Here is a 10,514-nt window from a genome sequence, read left to right on the forward strand (position 1 = left end):
GGGTTGAATACTTTACCCTCGAAAGCTGTTGCGACCCCCTACACTTGTGGGTTATCTGTAGGATTCAGTCCTACTTGGGGCACCTCCTGGCCTCTCCCCTCCCCCTCCCACCTATATATATATATATATATATATATATATATATATATATATATATATATATATATATATATGGGGGGGGGGGGCTAGCACAACCCAGATAATTGTTTAGCCGTGTGTGTTGCCCCCTTCCATCGTTTACACCCTCGGTCATATTTTTGTAGTGCTTAGGCAAAGCCCTGCGGAGAACACTTCACCATCATTGTCACCACACCGTCGTGCTGATGCAACTCATATACTACCTCGACGTCTTGCTGGATCAAGAAGGCGAGGGACGTCACCGAGCTGAACGTGTGCAGAACACGGAGGTGCCGTGCGTTCGGTACTTGATCGGTTGAAGCACGAAGAAGTTCGACTACATCAACCACGTTGAGAAACGCTTTCGCTTACAGTCTATGAGGGTACGTAGACACACTCTCCCCCTCGTTGCTATGCATCTCCATGGATAGATCATTGCGTGTGCATAGATTTGTTTTCATTTCCATGCAACGATTCCCATCAGGTCCAACTTTGGGCTTGTTCCTAGGAGTGGAAACTTGCTTGCCATTCCTCTTGAAGTTCCCTTTCTTTCCCTTGCATTTTTCTTGAAACTAGTGGTCTTGTTAACCATCAACACTTGATGCCCCTTCTTTATTTATAACTTCACTGATTTCAGCATCGCGAAGAGCCCGTGATCAGTTTCATCATCCCTTGCATATTATAGTTCATCACGAAGTTCTAGTAGCTTGGCGATGGTGACTTTAGAACTCTGTCAATCACTATCTTATCTGGAAGATTATCTCCCATTTGATTCAAGCGATTGTAGTACCCTGACATTCTGAGTACATGCTGACTGGCTGAGCTATTCTCCTCCATCTTGCAAGCAAAGTACTTGTCAGAGGTCTCATACCTTTCAACACGGGCATGAGCCTAAAATGCCAATTTCAGCTCTTGGATCATCTCATATGTTCGATGGAGTTCAAAATGTCTTTGAATCCCCGATTCTAAGTCGTAAAGCATGGCGCTCTAAACTATCAAGTACTCATCATATCGAGCTTGCCAAACGTTCATAATGTCTACATCTGCTCCTGCAACAGGTCTGTCACCTAGCGGTGCATCAAGGACATAATTCTTATATGCAACAATGAGGAGAATCCTCAGATCACGGACCTAGTCCGCATGATTGCTACTATCATCTTTCTACTTAATTTTCTCTAGGAACATATCAAGAAAATATAGGGGAGCTATATTGCGAGCTATTGATCTACAACATAGATATGCAAAACTATAAGACTAAGTTCATGATATGCGAGCTATTGATCTACAACATAGATATGCAGAACTATTGACCTAGCTCGGATGCCACTGTTGGGAAACTTTGCATGGAAAACAAAAAAAAGTTCTACACACATGCAAGGTCTATCCATGGAGATGCAGAGCAACGAGAGGGGAGAGTGTGTCTACGTACCCTCATAGACCGTAAGCGGAAGTGTTTGATAACGCGGTTGATGTAGTCAAACTTCTTCGTGCTCCAACCGATCAAGTACCGAACGTACGACACCTCCGTGGTCTACACACATTTAGCTCGGTGACGTCATCCGCCTTCTTGATCCAGCAAGACGGCGAGGTAGTGGATGAGTTCTGACAACACGATGGCGTGGTGACTGTGATGGTGAAGCTATCTCACAGGGCTTCGCCTAAGCACTACGAAAATATTACCAGGGTGCAAACGGTGTAGGGGGGCGCCGCACATGGCTAAGACAAAGTTCTGTTGTGCTAGGCGCCCCCTCCCACGTATATATAGGTGGGGGTGGAGGGAGCAGCCAGGAGGCATCCCCAAGTAGGCCGAATCCTACTTGGGGTCCTCCCCAAAGTGGCGCCCGACCTTTCCTTGTATAAGTGCGGGACGAAGGAAGGAGGAGGTGGCACACCCCCCCCCCTTTCCTTTCCCTCTTGAGGAGGGAAAGGCAGGAGGGGCCACCCCTTCTCCTTTCCTTCCCCTAGGGTCGGCCAACCAAGGGAAGGGGCGCACCAGCCCCCTTATGGGCTGGTATGTCCCCTCCTTTGGCCCATAAGGCCCAAACACTTGTCGGGGTGGGGGGGGGGGGTGGGTGCCCGGAACACCTTCCGGTGACCCGATGAGTACCCGGTGCACACAGAAACACTTACAGTGTCCAAATACTATCGTCCTATGTATAAATCTTTACCTCTCGACCATTTCGAGACTCCTCATCATGTTTGTGATCTCATCCGAGACTCCGTACAACATTCAGTCACAAAATCATATAACTCATATAACACTATTTCGTCAATGAACGTTAAGCGTGCGGACCCTACAGGTTCGACAACTATGTAGACATGACTGAGACACCTCTCCAGTCAATAACCAATAGCGGAACCTGGATTCCCATATTGGCTCCTACATATTCTACGAAGATCTTTATCGGTCGAACTGTTGTGACAACATACAAAATTCTCTTTGTCCATCGGTATGTTACTTGCCCGAGATTCGATCATCGGTATCTTCATACCTAGTTCAATCTCGTTACCAGCAAGTCTCTTTACTTGTTCCGTAATACATCATCCCGTAACTAACTCATTAGTCACATTGCTTCCAAGGCTTCTTATGATGTATATTACCGAGAGGGCCCAGAGATACCTCTCCGATACTCGGACAAATCCTAATCTCAATCTATGCCAACTCAACAAACACCTTCAGAGATACCTGTAGAGCATCCTTATGATCACCCAGTTACGTTGTGATATTTGATAGCACACAAGGTATTCCTCCGGTGTCCGGGAGTTGCATAATCTCATATTCGAAGGAATATATATATTTGACATGAAGAAAGCAATAGCAATAAACTGAACGATTATTATGCTAAGCTAACGGATGGGTCTTGTCCATCACATCATTCTCCTAATGATGTGACCCCGTTATCAAATGACAACACATGTCTATGGTTAGAAAACCTTAACCATCTTTAATCAATGAGCTAGTATAGTAGAGGCTTACTAGGGACAAGGTATTTGTTTATGTATTCACACATGTATTTAAGTTTCTGATCAATACAATTATAGCATGAATAATAAACCTTCATAATGAATAAGGAAATATAAAATAACAACTTTATTATTGCCTCTAGGGTATATTTCCTTCACCGCATTGTATAACATTATAGCAAAAGTGTAACCATGTTGGTTTCTGAGGTGAACTCTCTTTTCCTTCATATTCTTATGATCTTCAAAATCTAGCTTCTCCAAGACATATCATCTTGCATGGCAGGGGATGCACTAGTCGAATTGTAAAAAACGGAAATTACACACTGAAGAAGCAAAAGTCATGCTTAATTACGAAAAAAGACTTGTCGTCGTTGCATACTGTACAAACATCGAAGGTCTCATCGAGCTTAATAGTGAAGCGTCGACCATCTTACAGGCGAGGCATGTCACACAGACCGAGGTCGTTGTTGTAGTATCGCATTGAGGGATCCTATTGTCGTCAGACATTTCCTATGTTCATAAATCGAAGATTAAAAATCGATTGACGGCAATTACCAGGACACTCAACAAACAGATCACTATTCACCACGGTTTGACTTCTAGTCCATCGAGCCTTCCTTGCTACACTCTATCTCACGTGATGTATATGGTGGCCACTCCCTCTCTTCTATTGCAACCGTCTATGATGGTGGCTCCTCCCTTCGTTCCCGAATGCATTACACAAAAATGTCTAACACACGGGAACGAAGGAGAAGCGACCCCCATGACAACAATCAAGATTCTTCCTCTCTGGTATTTCGACAGTATATGGTGGACACTCCCTCACAGATATTTCGACCGTCGGTGATGGCCGCTTCCCCTCCTCCTCTCGTGCATTACCAAGGTATATCATGAGAAGAAGGAAGAGAAGCGACCCCATGACAAACCACGGGCACTCGATATTTCCTAGTTTCTACCACACGTCATGCCAAAATTCATGAAAAAATACGGCATGACCTTTGCTAAAACAGGACATGTCGAGCACCTGAAATTTACCGAAACAGAAATTAATCAACACTCTGGCTAAACATAGACCACTCGGAGTTTCTCTCCGAAATGCATCTATGCATCCATTTTGTCGGCATTTTTCAAAATCAACAATCAACAAAAATGCAACAATCACAAGAAAATTTCTATTTCTTGTTTTTTTACTAAAAAATTATATTACAAAAAATACCCTAGTTCTACTCCAAACATCTATCCATCCATCTATTTATTCTATTCAAAAAACCTCCATTCTAGCTATATTTGGTATTTTATACAATTCAAAATACCTACATTCTATTCATATAAGCTATATGTTCTATTTTATTAAGAAAACCTACATTCTACAATCAAATTCTACCCATTTTTTATTACTAAGAATCTCTATACATAATTTTTTTACTAAAAAATTCTAAACAGAAAGAGGTGGGGAGGAGGGAGGAGTGAGGAGGGCAGCGTGGGAGGAGGGAGGAGAGAGGAGAGAGGAGGAGGGCAGTGGGAGGAGGGAGGAGAGGGCAGCCGGAGGAGGAGGGGAGGAGGGCAGTGGGAGCAGTGAGGAGCGAGCAGGGCAGTGGGAGGAGTGAGAAGGGTAATGGGAGGGGGCGGAGGAGAGGGATGGAGGCAGATACCTCCATGTCGACGGCGGCGGAGGGCGACGGTAGCAGTGGGCGACGGCGGCAGCGGGTGTCGCGGTGGAGAAAGGCAATGCGGGGGGAGATGGAGAGGATGGAGTGTGAGGCCGTGCGCTTAGGGAAGATAAGGTGGGCTTAGCAGCAGCGCGGGTCACCGGCCCACGTTGCCGCAAGGCCTCTTAGTTGTAGCATGATGCTAGGGCCCACGCTACTGCTAAGCGAGGCTTGTGAGCCGAGCCCGGGCTGGCTGCAGTAGCAGCGGGTGTAGGGGGGAACACACTACTACTATTTGCATTAGTAGTAGCGCGGGCTCATGATGGACGCTATTACTATAGCCAACCCCTAGGGTAACGGCGGGGCCCGATTAGCAGTAGTGCCTGTTGGTGGGAACGTGCTACAGCTAAAGAATACCTGCAGCCCTGTATTGTGGCGCTCGCTACTGCTAAGTACCAGTAGCGCGCCTGTCTTACCCTCTCTATTGTTACCTGTCTACCTATAGAGTTTTCCCTAGTAGTGATGTGAAAGGGGAATTAGGCCTCAAGGTGTACATCACCAATGATGCCACCATCAGAACTTCGAACCGTCTTCCGGCAATGGGTAGTGTTTCGCATAATACTCATCCATGTCTAGGTGAGCAGATTGCGGCTGATATAATCGATAGTAATGTAAGCACTTCTCAGGAGCACAAGCATCAAGTGACAACTTTGCATACCATGGCTAGGGATGTAGGTCATCACATTTCCACATCTGCAACGATAATGGGTCTGAAAGTAAGCATCACCGATGACGCCACCATCAGCGTTTCAAATTCTTTTGACCTCATTGATAGTCCGAAGAACTTGCTAAGTAATCAAAATATACATGGGGATCCTCTCCACCTCACTAACCAATTCAAAAAAGTTAAGCCGGAAAGCATATTCCAGGATCAGACTTCAAGACCGGGCGGTATATTGTTACATCATTTGAAAGAAATCAGAAACGAATTCTCCAAAGAGCGAGTAATTGCTCGTGGTGGTTTTGGTGTGGTTTATAAGGTACGATTCCGTACAACTATAGTTAAGAACCAAGAACTAGTATCCATATTGATATGATGCCTTTAAACAGGGAGTACCGAAAAATGGGGAAATTATTTTTGTCAAGAAGCTTGCATCATCATTTTGACCTGACCAGCAAAAGCAATTTGAGAATGAGGTTTATCATCTTCTGATGCTCAAAGACCTCAATATAGTGCGTCTTTTAGGGTATTGCCATGAAACACGAAATGTGTGTTTGGATACAGTGTGAAATCCATTTTTGCATAGGTCACCAAAAGGTTACTTTGCCTGGAGTACCTTCCCAAGGGAAGGCTTGATAAGTATTTGTCAGGTATGTTTCTCGGTTCCATCTTTTTCCACGATTGTAGTTTGTGAGGTTTGAGATTTTGACCAAAAAACTGTTTTTTGTTCACACATATACTGAGTGTGACAACTGATCAATCTTTGGAAATGATGACACGAGTCTATAGACGTGAAATGATAAGGTACAATACCATGTTGTAGGGTAGGAGTTTCATGCATTAACTGGAGCATGATTTTCTGCTAACGTCTCTAGGATGCTCTTCTTTTGGTTGCAAATGTAGATGAATCTTGTGGAATTGATTGGAGCACACGCTGCAATATAATCTAGGGGATTTGCTATGGCTTATGTCACCTCCATGAGAATCTTGTTAAGCCTATCATTCACCTGGCCTTAAAACCTGCCAACATATTGCTCGATGAAGCTATGGTGCCAAAAATCGTAGACTTTGGTCTCTCAAGACTAATTGATCAACAAACTATCTGCACTTCCTCTCTTGATGGAACATTGTAAGTCGATGTCACTTTTTCACTCATTGCATTTTATTTATAAGCAATTAGATGAGTTTCCTTTATGGTGACTTTAATAGTTTAAAGTTTTATGTTTCAATGGTTACATACGTGGCACCAGAATTCTTGCATGGAGGTATAATTACACCAAAATCAGACATATTCAGTTTAGGTGTAATAATCATGGGGGTAGTAACATGAAACAGGGACTATCCGGGCCTTACTAGAACATCTTCTGATGACATTATCAGGCAGCTGGTAAGAACATTTTGTATCAAATTCAAAATTGTGGTCCTTTTTTAACAGACAAGCATTTTACATTTCCATATTAACATTTTGGATTTTTGTTTTGGTCTTGTAGGTACTTAATAAATGGAGAAATGTGTTACAGAGAGCATTGAATTACAGGACCTTATAAATAGATTGTGAACAAATAAAGAGATGCCTCTATTTAGGTATAATCCGTGTAAATCTTGGCCGTACCACAAGGCCTCCGATAACAAGGGTTATCAGTATGATCCAAGGATCTGAAAGTATTGACTGCGGCTTTTTCAGCGAGCCAGCGTAATTGGCAAACCATGTATATACGATCACACAACAGTTATGCGTGTTGAGCATGTGTATTTGCTACCTCTTTCAGCTAGAGATTGTAGCTTGACATGATTTGTATGTATTATTTGAGTTGCTTTCATATGCATGCGCTGTGTTGAGGATCGTGAATTGGGGGGGGGGGGGGGGGGGGGGGGGATGTATGTGGCAGCTTCCAAATATCCATGCAATGCTTCATTATGAAACCGAGCCAGTTTGATGGATGAATGTTTGGCCTTTAGCTACTATTGTAAAACTTGAATATGACATATGATAGTAATTGTGATTTGCCGTTTGCCCAAACACGATAGTATAATTATTGGGAAGGGCAGTATGCCCAGTCAGCCCTGGTTATAGCATGTCTCTCGTCTCACCTCGTCCTGCTTAAAATCCATGGCCAGACTAATACCCTAGTACTGAAAGCTGTCCGTTCAGCTGTCGAAACTAAGGTGCACGTGGAGGCGGTGAGTCTATTCACCGAGTGATTTGGTGCTACATCTGTGGCGTCGAGTCTGTGTTCTAACTGTGAAGTCTGAAGTTGTTTACGGCAGCTCTGTGCCCACTAAATGTGTTGTTCTGACAGGCAGGTTAATGTTCCACCTTCATCGGTGTAATATGAAATGTTCTTATTCTAGTAATATATATGGGACCTTCTCTGACAATTTATGGGCTCGTGTATTCTTCGCTGATAGTAGTGTTATTTCGTGTTTTTGGCTCAACTTGGAAATTTTGCAAAGAGTCTCTTTGCCGGGGCGGAGGTGCTGCTCTCTCCGTGTGTCTTCGGGTCTTTCTCACCGTCGCCTTGTCTAATCCACAACTCGTGGGCACTTATATCCATGTTTGATAAACAACCTCAAAATCTTTCAGCTCCAGATTCGACATACACTTATGGTGAACTAAAAAAAACAAAATCAGACGTGAACACAAAGCTCTAATAAGCTAACACTGCATCTTCAGGGCAGAATTGCCACCCACGATGGTGTTTATCACTCCATTCATTGTGACAATGGATGGATATATAGGAGAAAGCTCCGACCTCTGTGATGTCATCGTTTGTACACTAAGCTGATTTTCTGTGATTCTTACTAGCATTATGTTCGTGCTCTCCCATGTCTGAACTGGAAGATTTTGCAAAGAGTTTAGTATTCACCATATGTGACAATGTCTGTCCCAGTTAACCATTTTGTTTGCCAGGAAGGAAATAGTTCGAGTATAATTGTAATCTCAAATTAGTGTAATGCATGTGAATGGAGATGTAGCTCAATTGGTAGAGCACTAATCAATGCTAATAAAAATTGATGTCTATAGAACTCAAATACGTCTAGATACATCCTTTTTCTCTCACATGCAAGTATTTTTGGACGGAGGGGGTATTATATGCTGAAAAATATTGGAGTGATGTATTGCTGTACGTTTCAAAGCAGCAAGCAAGGATCCGAGTACCCAAATTCCGTAGCAATTAGCATGAACCTTCGTGGAAGTTTCGTGGGGCCCATTTTCAGTGGCCTTGCGTTACCACCACCACACCGCCCCTCCTACTACGTCACACGCCTATCTCCTCTTTAAAAGCATGAGTACAGGGCTATGCCCACAGGCCACAGACATTACCACGCCTCGCACAATTGTCGCCAGGCGAGACAAGGGGAAGGTCTCGGACAGCTAGCAAGAGAGCAAGGCGATGTCAATGGTGGACGAGCAGTACGACGCTGGCCCGCCCCAGGCGCCGCACGGGCTGCTGCTGGCGGTCGTGGTGGGGCTGCTGGTTGTGTGGCCGCTTTTCCTGGGTCGCGGCGGCGAGGCGGTCACCGATGCCATCGCCAATGCCATCGCCGAGCTGCTCGGCCCCGTGGGCCTGCTCCTCCTCCCGGTGGGGCTCCTCCTCCTCATCCACCTCCTGTCCTCCGACGCCGCGCCCGACGCCCTGCACCACGTCGCGGGATCCCCCATCGGCGTGGCGCTCATGTTGGTCCTCATCCTCGCCTTCCTCTACTACCGGTCGGCGCTCTTCCGCAGCGGCGGAGACGACGACGAGTAGGCGCCTGCCAGTAGGTAGAGTCTCATGTCGGGGTGGCTGGTTGGTTGTTCTTTTCCATGTGCCTGTTCTCTTCCACCACCGGCCAGCAGGCAGCAGTAAATAACAAAGTGACAACTTTGCGTTTAACGTGTTGCATTCCAATCTTGGTTCTACTGGCATCCATCTCGCGTTCGCGTTCCCAAAGACAGACAAACAAAAAGTTGTAACTGAATTTGACGTTGTCTGTGCCTTTTGGATCGATAGTGAGATGCTGCAACTGCCTCGTGCCGTGTAGTGTACTACTCCAAAAATCTCATGGTGTTCTGTTGATAGTAGCTGAAAATAAAAACATAACTTAGAATCTCCAAAAGGAAAAGAAGAAAATAAAATGGCAATTTGAAGTCAGTTTCACGGGTTATTTAGCTGAAACATCCGTGTACTAACAAGTGACGATAAAATCATCCTAGGCAGGAACATAGCTTGCTCACTATTTCGTGGTATCTTATGGTTCATCTTTACAAATAGACATGAGCGCAGCATGTACTACTCGCACTGTGCTAAGTTGTTTCGCAAAGAGTTTGCCTTTAAGAAATTACAATTTGGATAATTTGGATATAGGCACAATGAAAAAAACTTGACCAACTGGAGAAGAACCCGAAATCACCACGCTCCCACCACTGAGCTATGAGCTCGTCCACAGATATAGGCAAAATGTATTCATCCCCTTGCTTGTATAGAGAATGTAAATTTCACCTCAAATGATAAACTGTTTCTTTTCGGTAAAAGATCGTTGGTTTTAACATTCAAGAAAAGGATGAATCTCTTATTTCCGTAGAACTTCGTAGTTGTGCTTTTACATGTTCTTTACAACATTTGAACCATTCGACGTGTTTAAATTTGAATAATTCGCTTTGTAAACTTTGAAGTTCGTAAATTATATGAGACATGACTTTCAACAACCAGGTGCCCTTACACCCTCTTTGAACTGTAATTTCAAAAAAAAAAATGAAAACAAAATCACAAGAATCTGAAACTTTGGAACATCAAACATGATAAAATCAACGTACTAGCAAAGGTTCAGCCTCAAATAACATTCGTGGAGCCTTTACCTAAAAAAACCAAAATTAGTGTTCAAAGTTTGTGTGCACTTTTGAGCTGTAGTTTTTTTTCCCAGGGATCCTCGATTCTTATTTGTGGCTGAAATTTTGCACAAACATCAAAAGTATGATCATCTTTGATCCCCCAAAGTTTCATTTTTTATTTGTTTTCATTTGTTTTTTGAATTTACTATTCATCAGGGTGTAAGGGCACCCGAGGAGCTGCCACACCTTT

At 44.0% G+C, this 10,514-nt stretch overlaps 1 protein-coding gene across 1 annotated transcript; it reads left to right on the forward strand.

The window, feature by feature from the left end:
- Positions 1 to 8,715: 8,715 nt before the first annotated feature.
- LOC123042832 (uncharacterized) lies at positions 8,716 to 9,391 on the forward strand. Its single transcript, XM_044465210.1, has one exon. It carries the CDS (start codon positions 8,847 to 8,849, stop codon positions 9,201 to 9,203), a length of 357 nt encoding a protein of 118 aa, XP_044321145.1. The 5' UTR covers positions 8,716 to 8,846; the 3' UTR covers positions 9,204 to 9,391.
- The last annotated feature ends 1,123 nt before the right edge of the window (positions 9,392 to 10,514 follow it).

Source organism: Triticum aestivum, chromosome 2B, assembly GCF_018294505.1.
Source record: "Triticum aestivum cultivar Chinese Spring chromosome 2B, IWGSC CS RefSeq v2.1, whole genome shotgun sequence".
Taxonomy (NCBI): Eukaryota; Viridiplantae; Streptophyta; class Magnoliopsida; order Poales; family Poaceae; genus Triticum; species Triticum aestivum.

What these genes read in the sequence shown, in the direction of transcription:
- LOC123042832 (XM_044465210.1), top strand. Translation starts at nt 8,847, where the DNA reads ATGTCAATGGTGGACGAGCAGTACGACGCTGGCCCGCCCCAGGCGCCG.